At 38.1% G+C, this 25,420-nt stretch overlaps 1 protein-coding gene across 1 annotated transcript; it reads right to left on the minus strand.

Moving 5' to 3' along the window:
- Positions 1–17,620: 17,620 nt before the first annotated feature.
- zgc:101716 (uncharacterized protein LOC492784 homolog) lies at positions 17,621–23,778 on the minus strand. Its single transcript, XM_041793886.1, has 8 exons — positions 23,573–23,778; positions 21,435–21,536; positions 19,552–19,695; positions 18,969–19,019; positions 18,707–18,851; positions 18,359–18,491; positions 18,130–18,262; positions 17,621–18,023 (listed from the first exon to the last, which is right to left on the minus strand). The coding sequence occupies exons 1-8, from the start codon at positions 23,675–23,677 to the stop codon at positions 17,847–17,849; spliced, it is 990 nt and encodes a 329-aa protein (XP_041649820.1). The 5' UTR covers positions 23,678–23,778; the 3' UTR covers positions 17,621–17,846.
- Positions 23,779–25,420: the final 1,642 nt, after the last annotated feature.

Here is a 25,420-nt window from a genome sequence, read left to right on the forward strand (position 1 = left end):
TGTTACAATTAATTTAACAAGGAGATGTTGATCTTTGGTTGCTCATCTGAGAATAGGACTTCAAGTAAAAATGTATTACAACCAAACAATCTTTCTTTGTAGAGTGCCAATTCATAACTGAAGTTATCTCAAGAGACTTTACAAAGAGGGCAGGTCTAGACCATACTCTGTGTCCATAAAGACTAAACAGAGATTACAGGAACTACCAGTCTGGAATTCAGGAGGAGCTGAAATGTTTTATTGGATTGATGATGATTGAATGGAGTTGTTCAGTTTTATAAGAAAAGTCAGGATGATTTATTTATAATTGTGTGTCTACTTTTGTTTTCTTTAGCTCTGAAACACATGAGAACCAGTGAGTTTTGTCTCTCCTCAGCCTGGGTGTGCCTACATCTTTCTCTTTTTGCTTTTACAGCTTTAACCATCCAGGTGTAGTTTGACGTGATCTTAAATGACAGGCATCTACATTCCTGTCACTCATTCTTTCATTTTCCTTCACCAACCTTTTATCTGTGCTCACCTCCTCTTAACACTGAGAAAAAACACCCCTTAACCTTTTGTGTGCTGTTAAACTTGGCCTGGTTAATCAACAGCCAGAAAGACACCCTATTTCTCATGGAAGTAAAGAATCAAGAATCCATATTTTACTTAATCAGCTCTCTTCTGGCTAGATCCACATACTCAACATACTCCCTGATTTGTTCTTTTGTCTTCATCAAGCACATTAGACCCCGGAGGGCCCCATCAACATGTAATTGTTTGACTTTTGCTCTAAGCGCTCATCTGTCAACTCTGATCCCTTGTAAACCATCCTGTCATGAGAAGGGGCGGGTCAAATGTTTTGTTTTTACTTGTCTGTGCGCTTCAACCAGTTCTTCTGTCATTTATGTCAGAGAAAGGCAGGTATCTATCTCAGGCTTAGAACCTTGCAGGCTTGGATATATCCCCGATGGATGCTAGCAGTGTGTCTGTGCTGTGGTACAAGAGATCAAAACCTCTGGGGAAGGTAAAGCGACGAGTGCAGGACCTCCGCATCAATCCCTCTCCTTACAATGGCTTCGCAGCCAGTGCACCAATGCTGGACCTGAGTCACAATGAGGCCACACGGCTGGCAGCAGACTCACTGCTCAGCCAAGGATTGGAGGAATACCATAAGGTTTTAAATGCAGAGGGAGAGGTGGACTTCCTGTCAAAGCTGGAGAAAAGTTACATCTTGCAAAATGGGAGGAATGGCAGCGGAGGTAAATGTTTTTACACGCTCATTTTTTTACACTCTTTGCCCACATCTTTTCAGGGTTGAAAACCAAAGACAGCTTTGCATGGGGGCTACTATCACTTTCTCGTACTTTAAACAACATTTTGTACTTTATGCAGATGATCTTGGTGTATCTGATGATGATGAAGCTGAAAAAGACTCAGAGACCCTGTCTTCCAGCTGCCACACTGTCACACATAATCCTACAGTGTCTACAGACATAAATCTCCCAGTGGCAGGCTCGGACCCAAAAAGTCTCAAAGGTAAAGCTTTTATAATAAAAAATTTCTCTCATACTTAAAAGTAACACAGTGCCTATAACAGTATTCACCCCCTTGGATGGTTTACCATTTCATTTATGATTTGGCTTTTTCAGCAAAAGAAATGTACAAAAACACTCCTTAATGTCAAAGTGAAAATATATATGTACAACATAATGCCAATTACTAAAATATGTCAGTTAAAATAAGTGCAAAGATATTCACACCCTTCAAGTCAGTATTTAGTAGATGTGCCTTTGGTTTTAATCACAGCACTGAGTCTGTGTGGATTGGTCTCAATCAGGCTTGCATGTCTGAACTGTGCAATTTTAGGCCTTTAGCCTTTTTTCAAGTCCAGCCAAAAATTCTCTTTTTGTGTAACTTTCACTCTATGTTTTGTGCCATTGTCTTGCTGGAAAATAAATATTCTCCCAAGCTGTAGTTCTCTTGCAGACTGAATAAGATTGCCCTTCAGGATTTTACAATTTTTTTGCTGTATTTATATTGCCCTGTACCTTTACGAGCCTCCAGGGTTCGGCTGCTGAGAAGCATCCCCACAGCATGATGCTGCCTCCACAGTGCTTGACATGATGTATTTGTGGGGATGTGCAGTGTTTGGTGTAGCCAAAAAGCACTGTTTTGGTCTCATTAGACCAAAGAACTTTCTTTCTCTTTACCATGGAGTCTCCCACAGTGAACTCTAGTCAAGATTTAATCTGAGTTTTCTCCGACAGCGGCTTTCTCTTTGCCAATCTCCCATAAAACTTTGACAGGTGAAGAACCAGGGCAACAGTTGTTGTAAGCAGAGTCTCTCCTATCTCAGCTGCTGAAATTTGTAACTGCTTCAGAGTGATCATAGGTGTCTTGGTGGTCTCATTCTTGCATGGTCTCTTAGTTTGTGAGGACGGTTTGATCTAGGCAGATTTACACATGTTCCATATTCCTTCCATTTTTTGATGGATTTAACTTAATTTCGTGGGATGATCAGTGCCTTGGAATTGCTTTTTGTATCCATTCCTTGGCTTATACTTTTCAATAATTTGTCTGAGTTGCTTGGAGTGTTCTTTTGTCTTCATGTTGTAATGGTAGCCAGGAAAACCAGTGAATGGACATTCCAGACACAGGTGTCTTTGTACTACAATCACTTGCAACACAATAAATGCACTCAGTCAATCCTCATTTCACTAATTGTGGGACTACTAGCACCACTTGGCTGGACCTCTGTCGAATAAGTTTAGTCACTTTAAAGGGCATGAATATTTATGCAATCACTTCTTTTTTTATCAAAAAGACAGATTATATTGACTATGATTGATTCATAAAATCAATAAAAAAGGTGAAACATCCAGTAAGGTGAATTTTTTTTCACTGTGTTCCAAGTTTTTATTTTTCAGGTGTGCTAAAATCAAACACACGTTGTTTAGTCAAACCAATGATGTTTTTAGAAGATAACAAATTTGACCTCTCTGTTATAATTTTCTGCCATTTCTGATATTTTTTGTCCCCTTTCAGATGTGAAGACAACTGGTGGTGGTGGGCTAAGGATTTATTTCCAGTCTGACTGCAGATCATGTGGGATGAAAGACTCGGTCAGAGAGTTCATCAGAAGAGCTGAAACGGTGGGTGCATGTGTGATAAATAAAGGCTGTATTCAATTTTGTGTGCTGAGAAGATCTGCTCTGAACTAATATGTGATTTTGTGTCTGTAGGTCCTGGCCGTAGTGGTCGACAGCTTCACTGACATGGAGCTGCTGTTTGATTTTCTTGAGGCGAGCAGTAAGAGGAATGTGTCTGTTCACCTGCTGCTGGACCATCTCAACCTCCACCTGTTTGTCAGCATGTGGCAGGACCTCAAACTGGACAGCAAAAAATTCCCTGTGAGTTTCTTCATCTTCCTCTCTCTCGATCTACCTGCCAGTCTGAGCCTGTGTCTATAACTTTTTCACAAGAACCTTAAGGTGTAAGCTGATTTAAAGCACAGTGAGTGAAAGATTATTTATTTTTAAGGGCATGTGGTGTTATCTACAGCTGTAATCTACCCCATGTCAATAATGCCTATTATTTTTCATCTCTCCAGTAACTTAATAGCCACAAACTTCTTGTTAGATACCTTTTTTTTTTAACGCCTTAATGCCCGTGATAACTAAGGGCCAGAGGCACTATGCTTTCAGGTTGGGCTTTATTAGAGAATGGGACATCTCAAAAATGCTTCAAAGGATTTTCTTTAAACTTTGCACAAATATAGTCTCCATCTTTAGGATGAACTGATAAGATTTTGGAGGTCAAAGCTCAACATCTTTAGGCCTCATTTTCATATCTCGCTTGTCTGAAGAGCTTTGAGGGATTTTTTTTTTTTTTTACTTTTCACAAAAGTCAGTTCTGAATGATTCTGAGCGTGGAGTTATTACATTTTGGGGTGCATGGCCAATGTCACTGTGGCCTCAGACCTTGTGCACAAAATAATGCAAGTATGCATTTTAGGGATTTCACTCCCAAAGTGTAATTTCAACTGCATCCTGAGTTAAGTGGTCTTCAGTGTTGGAGTTGATTGACAAACCCATTCAGTGATTGATGTAAGCTCCGCCTACTTCCGTTTCAAATCTGCATAATTTTCCCATGATGCCCTCAGACAGAGTGTTTTTATGTGTTGTAGATGTTTTGAATTGCGTTTAAATGTTTTTAGATGATGCATGTTGTACAGTAATCATTGCTGGGATTCCTTTGTTTATGTTTCTGGTGGATTGTTGTAGTTTTGCCATTTTTAAACTTTACACCGTGAATGAAATTGTCCACTGAGTAAGTTACTTCCTGCCTGCGCCATGTGTGAAAATATTTTTAAGCTGCATAAGAGACCAAAGTGTATGTGTTTATACCTTTCTGCCACTCCCAAAGATGCAAATGATGTGTTAAATTGTTTAACTGATATACTTAAACAGTTATCTATTTCAGAATGAAGCTGAACTGTTTGGACTGTTAAACAACTAAAAAAGATTATCCTAATGTGTGAAAATCAAACCTTAACATGTAAAAAAATAACACTGGGAGTGTTATGACGTAACACTTATACTGAAATTTCATAGGAAGACCTAATAAACCTAATTGGAGGACATAACACAATTGGAGAACTATATAAACTCAGCGAAAGAGTGAAATTTAACACTATGGGAGGTGAATACTGTGAGGTTACAGGGACCTTGTACCATATAGTAGCCTTGTAGGAGCAGAAATTTTATGCAGGTGAGCACATACAATAAATGTCCTTTGTTTTCATTGTTCCAGACCAGTGGTTCTTAATGGACCAGGCATCAGGACCCACCATCACCTCCTTATGAGGAATCCCCTCCCAAATTTTAAAAAATCAGCCAACAGGGCTGTTAGCATTAATTTATTAATTTTGTTAATCAAAATGAACAGTGTGTGCATTGTTGTTTTTAAATCGCATTATTTGCAGGCCCTGCCGTGCAGTGTTAAAACAAAGCACATGGAGTATAGAACTTATTTTGTTGTTTTTGTTGTTAACAACCAATCATTAGTGTCAGACCTCTCATCATCACCATCACTTTGTCTTCACCAACAAATAACCAAAGTACCAAGGGCTGGGTCCCTCACAGAGAGCAGGCCCAAAACCATCACAAGTAGAGTGGGATAGTACAAGCCAACTGTATTTGGGAGACTCATACTAACTAAAGTGTTCAATAGGTTGTGGAGGCTTAAACTCCCCTGACAGTAGCTCATGTTTTCTATCTAAAAAGACTAATCTTGATCTCCTGCCTGCTATTGGAGGGTTTTTGTTCAGAGAAGCAGTGGACATTTTAAGAGATAGGTTTCTCCTCGATACATGAAACCATGATGACTGATGACTTTCTTCTGGACTTCTATGTGTGCTGATTACATAATATAAGATTTTATTCCTCTTCAGAACATGATGAATATTAATTTTTCAATAATGATGCAGTCCTTCTCTCCAGTTCCATTATTATGCAACTTCCATTTACATGACAAATGTTGATTTGATTTATTTCCATTTATTTTTTTAATAACATTTTTGAATCTTTAATTTGCTGCAGCATTCACCAGCTTTTTTCCAAACCATTTTAAATATTTAGTCCAAAAAAAAAAAAGAAAGAAAGAAAAAAAAAACTTGAAGTAAAACAGAATGAATAATTACTGTTTTATATGTTTTTGTATGTGTGTGTTTGTGTGTAGAAACTGTCAGTACGGAGTGTCAGTGGACAGACCTACTGCGCCAAAACAGGCAGGAAGCTGAGCGGTCAGATCGCTGAGAGTTTTATGATTGCTGACTGGAAAGAGGTGCTAAGTGGCTCATACAGGTGCGTACACATGTGCACTCATGGGTAGATTGTTTGTATGTACAACAATAACATTTCTAAATGTAAAGCTTTTTATGAAAATTTATGCTCTTTTTATTCATACCCAATCTGGGAAATCATCATCAACAACTACAGTCTGTTATTGTCTGATAGACACCTTTTACTCTGGGAACTGAGGTGAATTTTTCTTTAGTTCAAATGACTTTCTGGCAAGATTTATTTTTCCATCAGCAGGACTGGGATTTCTCTCACATTCGGAGAAGCCCCAACCATCTGATAAGTCCACAGTAGCATCAATGCATAAACAGCGGCTTTCCTCATGCCCACGTCAGTGATATAAGCCCTCCAAATGACAAGACAGTCTGGCTGCAGACCATTTGTCTCTGATGGCCATTCCCATTCATCTAAGACACTGCATATCTCAGAACAGAAATACATGCTGTAATCATCAAAATAAAATCAGATTAAACTCCCAATTCAGGTCATGGTAAGGGTTAAAGTTTAAATTAGGATAGTAAAAGTTAAAAGCCTGACCTGCAAAACATTTTAAAAAGTCAAGTTAACAGTCTGCTTACAGAAAAAGCTTGTCCGTCATGAAAATATTAAAAAAAAACAGCAAGCTTGGAATATGTAGCTCTGTTAGCTGCATAAGGTACGTAGCTAATGTAGCTCAAGCTAAGCTCACAAAGCAGCTATGTAAGCTATGTAGTTACATTATCTACATAGCTGTTATCTTTAGCTATGTTTGCTAAAGCTAACTTAGCTACATTGCCTTACTCAGTAATGTAATTATGTAGCCAGTATAGCTATGTTGGCTTTAGCTAAAGCCAACAAAGCTAAAGCGACTTATCGACTTCTAAAACGGTCCATACATAATTTAATCCTGGTTTAGACCTCTGATCTTTTTCACTGTTTTCTGTTTCTGTTGTCTGTTTGTCTGTAATGTTTTGTACTGTGGTATAAAAAAACAAACTAAAACTGGAAATATTTCAGTTCAATTCAAAAAACTTTATTTTTCCTTAGGGGGGCAATTCAAGAAAGTTGTACCAGCAAATTATGGGACTTCCTTTTTGATATACAGTGCTTAACAAATTTATTAGAGCACCTGTCTCAGAGACCATCCAGCATCATGTAGTGCTTTAATGCGGACTCTTTCATTTTCAGTGAGCTCTCTTCGTTTTACCATTTTGAACAGGAATGAGGAATTTCAAACTGAATTCACCTTTTTAAACCCAAATTTGAGCTGGCTCACTGGGCTTCTCTGAGAAGTCAGAAATTAATCAAGCATAATATTCAACCACTAAAACTAATTTTTCTGTTCAGGAATGCAAGTAAATAACTATAATTTGACATAGTAATCAAGATATAATAATGTGCTTTACTATTTTTTCAGTTTTTTTGTAAATCCATAAATTTGAAAATTCATGGATAACAATAATAATTATATTTTAGCATTAAAAATATCATTTTGGTTAAAGAACTTCTACATATTGTTGTATCAACCATTGCAGAAACATAAAAAATGATTTTGGTTTTACCAATTTTTACCAGTGTTGTTAATTTATGGCAGCTGTGGCATAAACCTTACTTTGGGTGGTGGTCTAATAAATTTTTTAAGCACTGTTTATGGTGTCTCAGATGATCGGTCTGTGATTGTGGCCCTCAGGGATGCACAGTCTGCAGCCAGACTCCTTAAAAAAATATCTAATTTGATTTGTTAGGATTTTTTTTTCAGAATTAAGGGGAACATCATCATACAAATTTGGAAAAAACAAGTCAAGCAGCAAGTCAAGCTTTGTAAGGTCTCTCTTTAAGAGAAAACAAAAATATTTTTTTTTTTTTTTTTAATTTAGTATGGTGCAATCCTTCCTAATGTTTTTTTTTTAGCTAATGAGGGACTCTGACTACTGATTGGCTTTATTTACAGTTTCAAACAGATTTGAAGCTCAAATTTAAGTTTTTGATTGACTCTGGATTTTTAGCTGTACTTCTATGCTGATATCTGTTGATAGAGACAAATAAATCCTAAGACTATAACCAATGGGAGCTGGTTTGTCATCAGCATAAAGTTCTGCCTGTTTGTTATTGTCAACACAGGACATTTTATCTGTTGCACCAAAGCCTGCTTATAAATCACTTGTCAGTACAGCCCAGACTATACATTTACTGCAAATGGACACCAGAAGGCTTAACATAGTGAAAATGCATAATGATATTTTTTGCTTTGTTTCCACAGTTTCTCCTGGCTCTCCTGGCATGTTCATCGCTGTCTTGTTGTTCTTCTGACGGGCAGCATAGCTGATGGTTTCCATCAAGAATTCCACCGTCTGTACTCCAGCTCTAAACCCGTCCCTGGCTTCATAAATTATATCCCCCTACCGGGCACTCTCCCACTTCACACCACTTTACATTCAGCTCAGGGAAAAAACCCTAATGCCATCAAGTCCAAAGAAAATCCAGTCAAAGGACTGTGCAACAAGGGTTTGACTGAGGAGGCTAAGAGCACAGAGGCAAAACCAAAGATGCCTATTTTATCTGAAATCACAGAATTAGAGCGCAGCAAAGGTGGCACCCAGCCTGTACCCAAAGGAGGCCCTGGTGTGCAAATGCATGATAACCTCCCACAACTGGACCTAAGACCTATGGTGCAGCCTCCACAGAGTGCACAAGTAGAAAAGGCAAAGCAAAGGGAAGCAGCTGACTGCACCGTTCATGATGCACAAACAAATGTTAAACCTCTGAAAAAAAATCCTGACAAGATTCAGACCAAGGTTACTAATGTCCAGTCCAAGCTGAACAACCTTATCATTTCCACTGCAGCTGAGAGAAATGCAAAGGTTCAAGAGTCAAGCCCACCGCAGACGGCTTCTCAGGCACTTGGATCTCCTCAGAAAAAGACTGCTCTGTATCAGTCGACTCTGGAGACGTTTTCAAACCTGAAGCATCCTAATGTTGGTACTGGAGGTCTTTTCTTTCAGCAGAGGAACAGAGATGGATCAGCTCAACCTTCGGGAAGAATTTCTGCAGGTGTGAGCACACAAAGACGACACTGGAACTTCTCATTGAACTTTAAACCAAACAAGGACTTTGTACCTGATCAGCCGAAGGTCTTTTCTCCTCCTGCAACATCTCAAGGAACATGGAGACATGATCAGGCCCCTACCAGATTTGACTGGATGCCCTTGAGTCCCACTGCAGGACCCAGACCTGTAGCTCGCCAGAACTCCTTCAACTTCACCTTCAGGCATGGACAAAACACAAGTGCACCAATGGGCTGGAGGTCGTTCCCCAACAGCACAAATCCAAGGTTAGGAAGGAGCAAAAGCCTGAATGAGAAACACTCAGTAGGCCTCAGAGGAGCAGGTCATAACCAAAACTAGAGCTAGAGCGCAAGTTTGAAGACCAACTGAGGATGAAGTACGACAGTTAGCTTTTACATGCTGGAGACAAAAGTCTAAAGGCAGGTACTGCAGGTATCAACACACAAGAATTTTATGTCTGTTTTACTTTATATACAATATGAAATGGTGAAAACTGCTTTATCCCCAAAAAATTAAAAGTTATCAAATCTGTACTTTAGTTTTAAAACAGTTGTTTTTGTATTTATGTGGTGTTTATATGAAAAGATACTTTATCTATAAAACAAAAAGCTCTTAATTCTTTTTTCACAATCAATGACGGATATTTGGATACTAAAGGGCAGGTCCACTAAAGAATAGTGTGCCTTTTTGCACTTTATTTAGCTCCAAAAATGGCTGCACCAGATCCACAGAGCACATGCAAAGGAGAAATACATGCTAACTACATACAAAATGTATGTAAATGAGGAATGGGGGAGAGCATTCAAAATTCAGCATAAAATTGCTTGTTAACTGCAAGAGGCACTAAAAATGGTGCAAAATAACACCATATATATCCAGGTTTTATCTGCACTAATCTCTCTCTCCTTTCTCCTCTTTCCATCTCAGGCAGTCCTCACTTAGTATCCCAAAATTATCTTTTATTAACAACAATGCGCTGTAGAACCAGGCCACTTTAGAATAAAACATATGCTTAAGCCAAACATCTGACTCTGCTGCAATGTGTGCCTCTCATCTCCTATCAGAAAGAGATAATTTATTTTGTTTGGAAAAAAAACATTCAAAGTGAAAGTGAGCAGAAATATTAGCGGAGAAGTGGCGAGATGTCATTTATTTTGAAGTAGGTGATCAAACATTGAAGCTGCACGCGTTAATATTGGACACCTTTAAATAAATCAGCTCATAGAGAAAGTTTACAGACAGGCTTTCTTCTTTACGCTTTACATTAGAGGAAATTTATCTGTATTTGATATAGTTAGTTATCTGTTAACACACCTGTTTGACTGTTAAATGTTTGCTTCTTAACAATGACAGGACTTCACTGCAGAGCACGCATGCTGCATGTTGAGATGTTTTGATTTCTTGAACAAAACTTGTCCAAGAAATTTCATTCTGCTGTTAGATAGAACAGGAACAGGATAGACAGATGTTTCCCTGTTATTTTTCTTGTTTTCTTGGATTATTCTTTTGAAAGGGAGAGAACAAGTGCATATGGATAGTGAGGAATTGTCATTACACCTGGCGATTTGGTGAAAATAAACACAACATCGGCCCTAAAATCATTTGATTTACCTGTAAAGAACACTGTCATGCCTTATAACAGACTGCTGCTGCATTGTATAAACAGCTGGGATGTGCACAATGGTCGGTAATATCCGCGCATCATTGTCCTCCATCTCATCCTCTCCAACAAATAAATGTCTCCTCTGTTGATTCAAATCTAAAACCACATCTGTGTAAATGCTGGGTGTGAAGTTTGTACTCTGTCTTTCTGGGCTGCTGTTAATTCTCACATAAAAAGAAAACTTGAATGTTCAAATAAATCAATTGGAACAAAAAATAGATGTAGCAGCAGGATGATTAACACCATACGGAATAGTTTCTTTCACCTTTAACTGACCACTGACTAATTTCTGAACCTACTTTGTTTGATAGTAATGTATTTTATGTGATTTAGTAACAACAGCAGAGGCACAGATCTGTGTATGTGCTGTATTTTTCCTTTTCCAGTCCCTGAATCGCACATACCAATAATTGTTTTGTGTTATTAAGTGTTTTGCTGCATGTCTCCAGTCTTGGTCTGAAGATTTAGAATTTTCTTTTTCTGTCTCACTCTGTCATTGTGGTGTTGGGGATCTCAGCGCACCGCCTCTCATGTGCCACTTTGCATGTGAGAAACATGCACTAAATGAGCTGGGCTGGTAAAATTTGGGGGCGGTTTTGTGTCAGCATCTAATCAGTGCTAATATTTTAGTGGGTTAGTTGAAAAAGAGGAGCTAGAATGTAAACATTTTTTGGATTTGTCTACCCATTGCAATAATGTAAGAAATGTATATATAAAATTGTATATATGGGTTATGGTACACACTAAAAAAAAAAAAGAAAAGCATAAAAAAAAGAAAAGAGGAGCTATTTGCAGGCACATTTCTCCACCAAAGTCCTTGCTATTAACGAGTTGTAAAAAATCCTAGTGGATCTGCTCCTCAATATGTTAACCATGTTACTGCTGTAGAATGTAAAGGTACAATTCAAATTTAAAAAGCTGGATTGAGTACATGTTGCACCATTCCTGAAAACTTACCCAGATGTTTCCATACAATTTATGATATATCAGCATCATGGGAATGCCATGTACCTAACAAGTAAAATCCACCTATGTATAATATACAGTGTGACTTAACTTTTTTTGGCTGTGAACACCAATTGTGGTTAATGTTTATGCAATTCTTGAAAACATAAGTACTACTAATAACATCCCGTTGAGTCTAATGTAACATAGAAACCACATGAGGAATTTTGTTTGCTGTTAAAGATTTTCCAGAGTATTAAAAGTAACTAACAAAACTTTTTGTTTGCAATGATTTTTTATTTTTATTTTAACCAATTTATTCAGAAAATATGTGCTTTTCTTTACTGTCCACAGATGTTAGGATAAATTTAGAGACTGACTGTATTCCACAAACTCTTTCTCGTTGCCTCAGTAACTGGTTTTGTGACATTGATGCTGAAATTTTACCTTGTTTGAACCCTTCCATTATCAGAATGTATTGGTCGATAATGATTCTGTTATGTGTCCTGGTACGGCAGTTACTCTATCAGACACTCAACACTTGGGCACTAAAATGAGAATAGACTGTGGTTTTATAAATACCAAACACAGCAGTGTGCTGAATATGAATTTAATTATAAGGGCACCTGGGAGGTCACTTAATCACATTGTATTACATTTGATAGTCATGTGAGGGGGCACTTAATGAGGTTTTATTCACTTCAAAGGAACCCAGAGCGTGCTTTATCAGCTGGAGAGGTACCAGTTCAGGCACTTCACATCAGCTACCAGAGATTGCTTCAGTGTTTTGTTTGCTGTATTTTTTTAAACATAGGGTACCAGGAGGTTCTAGGTTCAACACTACTCAGTCATCAAAGACTCAAAGAGTCCTGAGTAAACAAAAAAACAAAAAAAATCATTTAGTAACATCTGTTTCAACCATGTGTCATTGGTAACCCTGTCAGCTGATGCTGTAGTATCTGAGTAGTATCTCAGCCTATGGTGATAGTATTGAGGCCAAGACCAACAGCATGCAAGTCATGTTGTCTCATCTCAGCTCCACTCATCACTTGTCTTAAATGAGGTCTTTTTTCAGTTACACCAGCACTCCATAACAGTACATTACTGTTTTCTTTAAATTCAGGATTATGACTGAATGAAGGAGGGAAGCTGCTAAAAAAGCCACCAATAGTCTTTTCTGTCACTACATATCCCAGCACATTTTGAGCAGTGATGGTGGCACTGACAATCCACAATAATTGGAGGGGAAGATTTTCAGTAGTATCAGGTCACACGTAGTGTGTGATAGTGGCAGGTTCACTTGTAATGTCAGCACATGTATCTGCAATCTATACTAACACCAATATACACAGCTGACTGTTAACATCAAAAACAGGTAATAGAAGTGCATCTTACATTGGACGGTCCTTGACACTTTAGAGTTGAAGGCTTGGCTATGGTCCATGAGGGTCATTTATCTGTGTTGAATTTTTTCCTTGCATTTTTCCTGCTTGGACAGAATCATCTCTGGGATTAAAGACAACGAGGCAAAGGAGGTGGTCGACATATGTAGCTCCAGTGCTGCTTTTCTACAGCTTCATCCAAGCTTATCACTACCCTGGCAGCAGCCATTGTATACAACAACCTACAGTACAGCTCAGCCCCTTCTGTAACAATCATTAACTCATGCTATGATAACCATATTTTATTTACAACTGACTTCAGAAGAAAAACAAAAATAGAGGATGATCGAAATCCTCAGCCGATTGCCCTGGCATTAAAAAAAAAAAAAAAAATGGAAGAAAAGACAGAGAGTGAAATCCTGGGTAAGATGAATGTGCAGTTGTGTTTATGTTGTGATCATTCTGTATTTTGACAAATTAAAAGGAATATGTTGGCTCTCTCTTTTGTCTACTGGGAGCAAGAGTGTATCACAAACGGCTCTATGAATCCTTAACATTAATTTATGAATTACTGTTGTCTTTAGTATTTAACTTACCTGGTGATTGACCGTAACCATCAGCAGTCACTTGGGTTCTTGGGCCTTGGGAGCATCCTCAAGTGGGTGAAGGGGTTCTTGATTCTTGAGCCAAATACCTGAGTGCAGTGAGGGCAGGAGGGAGTGGTATGGCTGAGGTGGGTTTTAGTTCGGGCATTGTTGGGGGAGGATCCCTCTTCACTCTGTATTTGTCTTCTGCAGCACAACAGAGTTTCAATGCAGAGCAGCACCTTCTCAGAGATGCTCTCTTGGTTGCGTTACTCTCCCATGTTTGAAGGACCATGTGGCACTTTGTGATGTTCATTTCGATGTTTTCTTGTATGTTGTCTTTGCACCTACTCTGTTGATATCCTGGTGTACATCTTCTAATACTAAAACTAATTTTAAGGCTTTTTTTTCTGAGGCATCTCTGATGATCCAGGTTTCTGATCCATACAGTTGGGTTTGCATTAACTACTGCTTTGTTCTGGCCTGAAGGTTATGGCTGTCAAAAACAATGTCACTGTCACTGCTTTGTCATGGTTGATCTCTCTTTACTGTAAATGAATAAAGTGTTCCACCTTTTCTGCATGGATCTTGTTGACTGCAATAGTTAGGCTGGATGTTTAGTGCGGGGTTTAATGGTGGCTGATGAGGATGTTTTAATTTTAAGAGCCAGATCAAACTACATCAGTGTCTTGGCAAAAGCATCGTGGGTGCACTGCAGATCCTCTCTGAATGGGACACAAGCATGTGTTGGCTTATTGTAACTCTGTGATGGAGACAACAGTGGATCTGCTTTAGTCCTGCACCTGTTCACAATTTTGACTCCTTCAGGGAATGTGCTGATCCATGAGATAGAGAACAGATACAATGAAGATGGAGAACAGCAGTGGAGTAATTATACAGCCCTGCTTGACTCCAGTGTCAATCCAAGAGGGCTCTGGTACCTCTCCAACACAGCTGAGGCTGAGCTGTTGTCACGCAGCAGTCTCAGTATGCAAATTAAAAGTAAAATCTGGTTTGATGTGGCATTTCTATGCAAGACACAGTCTGTTTTGGGGTCTAACAGCGGAGCAAAATGTTTCTTCCTGTGAAATGATGTCTGTTATGTTCAGCAAAGTCCACAATGTGTAGTTGTGTTGTCCTTTGGATAGCATCTGTTTCACCATGTGGAGCTTGTAACCATGCCAGCAACAGGTGCAATAATTGAACTCTTAATTCTGCAACTATTTCTCCTGGGAGTTATTTGGAAATTGCTGCCGGGTAAAATTGCAACCACAAAGACACATCATCAGTTGTGTACCTCAGCATCACAGGGTATTTGGGACATTCATCACAAGACACCCTCCGCTGAGGCAGTCCCACCACAGGTTTATCAAGCCTGGGTGTGTGTCCTGTGGTTAGTTGGTCACCTTAGCAGCCTGGATGGTGTTCTTCCTTTAGACCCACAGCTAGTAACTCACTCTTTGTTGGTCACCTTGTACTGTCATGTAGCCAGGACTGTCAGTATTCAGAGGTGCCTTAAAATTTGATGAATGCTTTCTTAACCCAAGAATTCTTAGATATGTGATAAATTGTAGATATTTTAGTGCAGGTTTTGATTTGATAGTCTCTACAGCTCTGTAATATTTATTTCTTGTTTTCATCCATTTCATAGATCAGAACTCCTGTCTTCAGCGATGCTGCATCCTGTGCAATTGGACATCAACAAACCCCACCAAGCCTCTGTTTAAGTCTTTGTAAACTTAGCCTATTTGGTCTTTCATTCAATGAACACTCAGAGGTCTTAAATGATGTCACTATTTCAAGATTTAACGATTATGTAAAGATAAGGATTTTTTAACAGTGCGAATCTTCTTCGAATCAAATCAGTTGAAAGTATAACAAAATGTGTCGTACTATGACTAATCTTTAAAAACAACTTTGCATCCAGCAGCCTCTTTTTCATAGTCAGGTACACCAAGTCCTCTGTCACTTTGAAGAACTTTCTCTGAGTCTAGCACATCTTTTAAAATCAGTATACAAAGATTTGATATAATTTAATTAATTTTACTTATAAAAGGACTATGTATTCTAAACAAATGTTATGGTTTGATGGATTATACAAAATAGGCTTAAAGCTATTCTACATCTGCAGTCCATTAGCAGGCCACTATTAAAAACAACACATAGTTGAGAGTGATGAATTAAAACAAAACGACAGAAAAAAAAAACCACATCTTAAACCAGGGAAATAGATTTAGTAATGTTTGAAAAAACACAAGATGGACTTTGCTTTCCTGCTTACATGCAGCCGTAAAATAAAAGGGCTACAATTTTCTAAATCCTCCTTTTGTTGAGCTCGGTGTCACACAGCTGTATAATGTTACCTCTCCTTGGTCTTTTAAGGATGCCTGTGTTTGACCAAAACGTTAAATATGTTTTCAATCCATGATTGAAAGATTGAGCTGCACTATTTAAATAGTCATGATGAATCAGTATCTATAAAATACATCTAAAAATGCAGGAAGGAGCTCCATTAGTGACAGGATCATACACCCGAAGTGTGTGAAGGAGAGGTATCTTAGGTCTTTCCTGTGGCTGTTAGGCTCCACAACATTGTGTATGTATATGTGTATATAGCCTACTGTTTGTATTTTTTTGCTTTGTTAGTTACATTTTTATATTTACTATTTTGTATTATTCACTGTACTTATTTAATGCTCTATTTACTCTCCTGTGTGCTTTGTTTACACCAGTCTTGCTGCTGTAAATTTAGAATTTTCCCTTGTGGGACTACTAAAAGGAATATCTTATCTTATCTTTACAGTTCTTTAAAAGTAAATCACGTTTGTCAGATCTGAAGTTAATCTGATCCTGGGTTTAAAACAGACAAAACCTCCTGTTCTTGTTGTTCAAAACTTCTCAGTTGGATCAGGATAACTCTGACACCAAAAAAGTCAACATCAAATCCCAGCAGAGGATCAAAGGAAGACTGAAAGAAAAAAGTCTTCCATTTGGAATAAAAAGTTTTTAAACCTTCTTGTTTATAGACAACTTATAAAGATTATTTAAAGGTGCTTTCTTTTAAAGTTTTATGCATTTTTTAAAGTGAAATCCAAGGTTTGTGTGGTTCAGATTTAGCATAACTGATTGGGAAATAAAGGAATTATCCTGACCCAAGCAGAGAGCTGCATTCAGACTGGGATACAAGGGGAAATAACAATACTGTCAAATATTTAAACACTAAGGCCTTATTAAAAGAGCTGATATTTTTAGAAATTATAAAAGATATATTTTGCCCCAGAATGTTGTTTGCTTTGTTGAAAAAGTTGATGAGGTACACATTGGGGCTGTAAAAAAGAACAGGATTTTGTCCTGATGAAATTTTTGACCAGAAAGATTTCTTATAACCGGATTTAAGCAGCCATAAGGCTCTTGTGTGGATGTTGGCGCCCCCCTGTGGACAAAGAGAGTGAGATCTACTTTAAAACACTGTGAAACAGGATTTGGTAATGCTTAAAAGACTGTAACTGTGCAGTTTTCTTTGAACAAGAAAGGAGCCAAGTGGATAAAAAATTAGCTGATACCATGTCTGGATAATTTCTATTTAGACAAAACATTTTTAACAACAAGGGCTCATAAAGAGAAGGTCTGAGGGGGTTATTGGATTGGATTCATGAAGCATAAATGCAATCATTCTTCTTGGTTCTGGTTAGAGGTCTGTTTAGTATGGTGTCCATCATTTGTTTTTTGTTGAGATGAATAATAAGGCTGTTGCAATAATTATGACCTGAAATGATTGCATATAAAAACAAAACTCTGTGTGTTCCAACAGTGGGCCAGCAGGGGGCAGAATTTGTATCGCTGTGTAGTGGGAGTAAATTATGATATTCTTGGGTTTGAGCTGAGCAGCAGAAAATTTTGTGACAAGTATTTTTTTCTATTCAGTCATGAAGTGAGCAGAGCATACAGAACCATTGGCTGTATAAATTAAAGTTAATGCTAGATCTTTAGATAATATTTGTCAGGGGGGAACACTGAGGTCAGCCAGGAGGGCACTGTCCTGGCTTTCTTCCCCCAATAGACATGACGAGAGGTGGATGAAAAATTAATGGGTCTGTACTCGTGATATTTAAATAATTTACATTAGCTCTAAAGTTGAACATTAAGAATTCAATCACAATTAAAGACTGTCTTTATTTTTTTAATTTATGAAACACATTAATAGTAAACACATTAATAGTTACCATTCATTCTGTATTTGTGAAATGTTTATAAACACATGTATGGGGATTTATTGTGTCAGTCAAACTGAGTAAAACAACTCTGTTTCATGAGTCGGACCTGGCTTTCAGTTCATACAGTCTTGTGGCTTCTCCGTCATTTTGTAAACAGGCATCGCTGGAGTGTCAGGACTTTGCATTCAGCTGTGTCTGATTTTTACAGCCGTCACTCTCGAGCACCCCAGTCAGTAAGACCTTATTCCACCAGCGCTCTCTGAAGGTCTGCAAGCGCACGCTGAGCAGGCTCTCCCCATCCTGGTAATCCTCCCTCATCTTCTCTGGGATCAAGTCGTCTGACATGACCTGAGAAATCAGACACAGAGGCTAACCGTGTGGAAAACAATCCATCAGCTGTCACTCTGTATAAAACCCTGGCATGTGTGCATTTAGAAAAAGGAGTGGTCCTCACCTCAGAGAGAGCCTGCAGGGTCATTTCTTTGGGATTGAGACGCTGTAAGGCTTCATCTGTCGTCTGTAAAGTGTTTTCAGTGCGCTGCAGCACAAAGGAGGACTGCTGCTGCCGAAGGATCCTCAGCAGGAGTCTGACAGAGACAAAGACACACTTAGATCTCATGAGTTATGCTAAACGTAACGAAACGTGGTTGATTTGTTGTTGCATGTGATAGTAATCTCTCTACCTGGTCCTGATGAAACACATGCAAGCTTTCAGCCAGATTTTGTCCACGTTGAGCTCTGCCTCCTCCTGCTCCTCCTCAGTACCCGTGTGATTCTGCTCCTCTGCTGATTCACTCTTCTTTGGGCAGTACAATCCTAGAAAAGAAAAACCGGCAGACTTTGAGGGCAGTTGATTTACATTATCCAAGTACTTCAGGGATCCAACTCTTTTCTAGAGATTCTAAAATGTCAAATTTGTTCCTTTTGTGGAAGTATGAGTTAAAAGATTTCATTCATAATATTAAATTTACCAGAATGACTTTTTAGAAATTATCAGGTTAGTGATGGGACCCAAATGAAGACCATCTTACCTGTGGTTGTGTCTCTCTCCAGCAGCTGCAGACACGTCTGTCCCAGGTTGTTCCAGTGCCAGGGGTTAAAGGGCAGCAGGCTGCACAGCTGCTGCAGAGACAAAGTCTTTGATCCCAAGTATCCGAACTGCTGATAGATACTGACCTGTGGTACAAGTTTAGACTTTTGTTCAGTTATAACTCATGTAGATTTCAAAAGAATGACTGTAGAGCAACAAGTGGTGAGAAAAGTGTTTGTATGCATGTTCTGAATGATGCTGACCTTTAGTAGCAGGAGGCTGGTCAGGTGACACGTGTTGGAGGCTTCTTTGCTCTGAGGAAAGATCACGTACACTTCAAGACTGACATATTAATGTCATTTAGCAGATTTTAGATGCTTTCTCTATCTCAAATAACATTCAAATAACAGTTTTGCTTTTTAATTACACAGATTGAAAATAGTCAAGAGTGGGGCATTTTTGTGCCAATGGAAAAGGAAAATTCAAGGCTGAAGAAAGTAGAAACTGCCCATATTAAGAAGCCACATGACTGGACAATTTGAACAAGATTGTAAGCCCCAGTTGCTACTCTGAGCTTTGTAGGGCACATATGAGCAAGAATACACTTGTTTATTAGGCTAGATCAAAAAGAAAATGTAAATGAAGTTTTATAAGTTACCCTATGGATGAAATTAGATTGTTTTAATGTATTTAAACAAAACAGCAAATATAGTGATTATTTCAGATATTTGTTCAACTGAAGAAACATGTAAAGGATGATACAAAGATTATTGTGGTAATGGATAACTGTATAGGGCACTGCTCTAAATAGGAAACCTTCAAGAGGACCTGGCAGAAAAAAATCACCAGTAAGTCAGCATATTCCAGTGCTCTGTCTCCCTGTCTCAGTTTGGTGCAGCATCGGGCCATTCCCTCCAGCACGTCTCGTCTGATGGTCAGGTTGTTGTCAGCAATCCAGTCTAGACAGCTGCTGTACGCATCCAAAGCTTCCTGTATGGATAACAAAAGAACAGAAGCACAACAAGGCTGTTTAACATCTAACAGGGATGAGCAGAAAAAGGGGGGTTGTCTGAATCACCCAAAGTCTCCCAAAGTCTTGGTTGGGACCCAAAGGTGGGTTGCGGGAGATTGCTTTGGTGGTCAAATGAGTTGTCAGAATTCCTTTACTACAGTGTTTAATGGGACATTTATGTCTGCAGTACACATTGCTACATAGGGGTGCACTACCCTATAACACTCCATAATAAAACAAAAAATAAGGCTCTACCAGCCACTGGATGCCAGCAGAGCTACAGTCACAGTTATGGATGCTTGGCTAATACAAGTGAAACTCACTGTTCCCAAGGGGCCAAGCATTCAAAGAAAGCCTATGTGATGGAGGTAAAGTGGCCCTTTTCAGGCTTATAAAATGGAAAGTGCCATATCAGGACCAGATTGAGTCCAGAATTAAAAGTATTCAAGCTAACACAGACCATTAGCGCCACCAACCAGCCGAGGACTGCACTGAGGGCAGACTTGTTAAACAATAATGCACAGAAAACAAAGTTGTTGGGTCGTGATGGCTTGTATCTTCAAAAAAGTGGGTCACCGGTAAGAAAGTTTGGAAAACACTGGTCTAAATGATACAAAGAAAACATGTTAGCCTTGAAAGTTATAGATAATTGCCAATATTACTTCCACAGCCAAAATAATTTTGAAGTTGTGGGATGAATCCAGTAAATGTATAGATGAAACAACTTAAATTATTTTTTATTTAAAAAAAGCATAAATACAGCTTTGTGCTGTCATCTCAAAGGTCTCAGGATTAAAATCAAAGCAGTCCATCTGAAATATGATCTGTGTATGGAGCACTCGCTCATAACTACTCAGCTACCTGCACCCAATCTCCTGTATTTTATTATTTCAATGACAGTCCCCCATAAAAATACTGACACATGACTACAAATCTGCATCACAATACCAAAGACAAACTCATTGATAAAATGTACTGGGAGTAGGGCTGGATGATTATGGCAAAAATCAAAATCACGATTAATTGGACGTTTTACCTCAAATATAATTAATGAACAATTATTCCATCGTATCCTCCGACTCTGTTTGTTCTTTAAATATTTTTAGAATTTTAAAACGAATAACTGAAAGGAACATGAAGGGATTAACCATTTACTGAAACAACTGGAATCAAAATACACATCAGCTGAAATGAAACTGATGTTCTTGTGTTTCAAATACATAGGCCAGACATGGCCATTGAATAGACTGGGTGGATATGGCACTGTGCAGTTCCTAGAGCATTTTCAGCAGCTGTTGTATAAAAAGTAGAAAATAAATCTGCTGACTCTCGTTGGACAGTTGACTGAGTTTTAGCGGACTGGTGATGTCACATGAGTAGTACGTCTTCTCTTGGGTTTCCAGCAGGCTACATGCCTTGCGACACCTGGCTGCCTATCATGTGACTACACAGCCAGTAGTTTGTTTTAAGGGGGTGGTGCATTAGTAGAGAGAGGATTACAAGGGTAAAAATGTAAAATAGTTGTCATGGCAGGTTTTCGTCGGTTAGAGGCTCTAAATGTCAGTTTTGATCATTTTTCAGTCAATTGCCCAGCTCTACTGGGAGCTTCAATCCCTTCAGTTCCCCTTGCAGCCTTTTACAGGTGGTCCATAAGCAGTAATGATATGTCAGAAAAAATTTCTAGTTGTGTAAAATGGCATGTTGACTGACTGTTTACCTGGTACTTTCCTTGCCTCACAGCCAAGTCTCCTCTGAACTTCAAGACTTTCTGCTTCTCCAGAGGGTCGTCTGTATCCAGAGCAGAGCTCTTACAAAACCACTGCAGGGACACAACAGAGATAAGCTGAACACCACCATCATCTCCCACACTCACTGTTAATACTTACACTATGTTTTCTATATTTAAAGGAGTAATCAACAGAATTACAATGCTTTAAGTCCTGGTTGTTTGCCCCAGTTGTGCTTTTTTTAAAACTTGTTTGTAATAGCTATATTAAATTTATAACAATGCTGACTTATTCAGTCATATCCTTTTGCAGGATCTACATTTGGTAAAATAAAAGCATGTTTTTATTTTTCTTGCCATTCATGGTGCATACATGTTCTCCTCAAATGCTTGAAATCAACAAGTTCTTAGAAAGTTCTCCCTCCAAATTTTATGTTCTTATAAAATTCAGGTCTTACAAGTATAAATTATAGATAAACTAAAAAAGACTGTAAAATATGAATGCCTATAACAAACACTTGTTATACCGCTACAAGCTGGTATAAGTTTTGCCACATTTAATTAACAAATAAGCACAGACATCATTTGTTATAATCAGGGGTAGAAAGTTACTTATTACATTTACTCATTAATGTAATTGGGTAGTTTTATTGTGTACTTCTATTTCTTTGAGTTCATTTTGAAGTCGTACTTTAACTTCTACTAAAGTTAGTTTTAACCAGAGTATTTTTCCTTGAATATTAGTCTTGTACTTTGTCAACCACTGTTGACTACACAGGAGCACATAGAGAGAGAATAATTCCACATCACATCTCAAAACAGCAAAAACTTGGAGTGTTGATATCTCAGGGTTAAACTTTTCTGAGTTGATTTTACTCCTAAAGTGTAATTTTATCCCAAGTCTGAGTGAAATATACTTCAGTGTTGGATTTATTTGAATGTGTTGGTCCACATGTGTTAGTTCAACTTTGTAAAGAGAAAATTTATCCAAGCTCTGCCCACTGTGACTTCAAATCTGGGTGAATTTGTGGGGAAAGATCCAAATCATGCTCTTGGGCAAAGCAATCTGGTGTTTTTATGTGTTTTGCTGTGTTTGGATGTTGCCTGTTGTACAGTGATCCCTGCTAGGTTCATTTGCTCATGTGTCTGGTGGATTGTTATGTTTAATGTGAGACACATTTGAACCATGAGTGAGGTTATCCACCGAGTTTGAGTTCCTGACTGTGACTTTAGATGTTCATAAAAGACACATAGAGAGTATCTGTCATCAGTATGCAACGCCTTGCTCTGATGTTGACTCTGCTTTATTATAACCAGAGGAAACCAAATGTGCCACAGATTTTCAGGAATTAGTGCAGCTCTGTCACATTGTGAAATATTTAATACTTTCAAAAGTGTAGTTTAATTATTTGCATTTTGGACCAATACAAACACTTTTAGAGTGTTAATTTGACTTTATATGAGTTTAGGTTACACTGTCAAATTTGCTGTGTATTTTACTTTATTATAGAGGTGTGACTTAACCAGATCAACCTGTCTGGAGATCTGATCTCTTGTTCTTGCCAATGAAGAAGGATCCTGTTTTACTTTACAAATTCTCTGTAGCTACTCAGTACTTAAAGTAAACTTGAAATTAAATACTTTTTTTTACTTTTACTTGAGTAGATTTGTAGACCAGTACCTATACTGAGTAGCTTTACTTTTAAATACAACACCAAATACAAGATCCTCGACCAATTAGGAAATATCTATCCTTATCTGGTTAATTTCTTTGTAATATTAATATATTCTGTACTCTATGCAAGTCAGGTAAAGTCAAAATGTTCTGCTAATCTACCATTTTCATTGAGGCAGCCGTAAAACTGCTGGTGATTTTGATTTCAGAGGAGAATAGGTTTTCTCCACTAATCCGACATCACCTGAATGAAAATTATTCTAATATTTAATGTGTAAAACTGTCAAATCATCTAGAGCTAGCAGATGATGTTAGCAGGAAAAAAGTGCCTTTCTAATCGAGGTTTGGTCGTCGTGAGTCTTAAGGTGGCTCCTTTTTTTATAATTAATAATAAATAAATAAATAAAGGCTGTGCATTATTAAAAAAATGTATGTTTAAAGATAAAACACTCACCTCAGGCTCACAGAATTTGGCGTTATATGAAGCCAGAGGAGCAGAGACTCGGTCCCTCACCTCCGAAAACACCGAGTCATCAAATGTGCTTCCAAAAATCTCCATCGGAAAGAAAAATACAGTAAAGCTCCTGATAAGTCCAGAAATCAGCCAACTGCTGCCCGTAAAGGGTTTGTTTACACCCTCGTGGTTACACAGTCCTTCAGCATAAAGTGCTCGGTAACGACACTAACGGGGATTAAGGTTCCGGCAACAAAGGTTCCAACGAAGTACAATATCAAGATATATCTTTAAAAATAGACAATATGTCTGATATTCGGATAAAAGGAAATACAAGAACAAAAAAAAGGAAGTTTTTCCATGTTTTACATTACACTGTATAACATTTGAACTTATTTTAAACTTTTGAACGCATCCTGCAACCCCCACTTCGGGTGTCTAAACCTGAAGTTGGAAAAGTACAAGACTATTGTATTTAAGTAAAAGCTCAGTTACTTTGGTTGAAATTGACTGAAGTAGAAGTAAAGTTGCTGGCCTATAAGTCTACTAAAGTATCAAAGTTTTTAATTTAAAGTTAACATTAAAGTACAGAGTAGCAGAAGTGGAAGAGAGTTTACAACTATTGTACTCAAGTAAATGTGTAGTTACTCTGGTTAAAATTTGGTCAAGAAAAAGTACGCATTTGTAAATCTACTCAAGAAAAAAGAAAAAATATTTAATTTTAAGTTTACTTTAAGTACTGAGTAGATACTAGGGCTGAACAATCTGGGAAAATATTTTTTTTCACATTGCATTTGCAATTTGACATGCAATTATTTCTTTAAGTTCCTAATTTTTGTGTATTTTTCAACAAACGCAAATAATAAATCATTCTGTATTTTAACCAATACAATATTAGACAGAGTAAACATAAACTGCTCTTTCCTGTAGGCCTGGCATGAATCAGTATGAATTACATAACTTTTTAATCTACTTTGATCACAGTAGTAAATTTACTGATTTGTTTAATTTAAAGCCTGGTAGCAATTATCATAGCTGGAATTTGAAAAAAAAAAAAAATAGCCAACTGTGATTACTTTGATGAGAGATAGATGTAATCAGATACTTTTAAAATCTGCTGCTGAGCCACTGAGAAGTTTTACAGTAAAACATGAACAATCCTTAATGGCAATAACAACATGAGCACATGGATCTCCAACCAGTTGCTGTACAGGTAATGTCACATTTTTTAGAAAAAGTGAAATACACTACACTACAGTGCAGTCAAAGCAAAACAACTGACCAGTCTCTTCCCACTTCAGTTTGCCACTCCCTGGAGGGTCTACCCCTGATATGTGAACTGCTGCTAGAAACAACAAGTGTTAGTAGATCTCTCAGAGAATATATCTTACCTTCTATTGTAAATAGCTCAGCCTGGTTTAGTTAAAAACTGTAAATAGTGTCAATGAACCAGGGCTGTCAGGATTTATCAAGGTCCATTTTTAGTGTATTGTTTTTCAGCACAATTTGGATAAAATTGTAGTAAGCGATTTATTTTTAGTATTGTATGCCCACAAAAACCCGTCAGGGTCTTGTTATTGAAGCCATCTACAAGAATAACACACTTCTGCAACGCCTCCTCGCGCTGCACTCTCACTTGAGGAAAACCAGCAAGGGATGATGCTCCAGCCAATGAGGAGGCTAGCACTCACAGCCAATCACAGCTCAGGTCAGAAGGAGCGCTCCTATTGGCTGCTGTAGAAGGTGTGCTTCCGCCTCTCAGCTCAGTGAGAAGTTGATACAATGGCGGAGTTACCAGCGGTGTTTGGTCTTATGTAGAATTTGTTCATGCTGAGATGAAGTGTTTTC

The sequence above is a fragment of the Cheilinus undulatus genome, linkage group 8, assembly GCF_018320785.1.
Source record: "Cheilinus undulatus linkage group 8, ASM1832078v1, whole genome shotgun sequence".
NCBI lineage: Eukaryota > Metazoa > Chordata > Actinopteri > Labriformes > Labridae > Cheilinus > Cheilinus undulatus.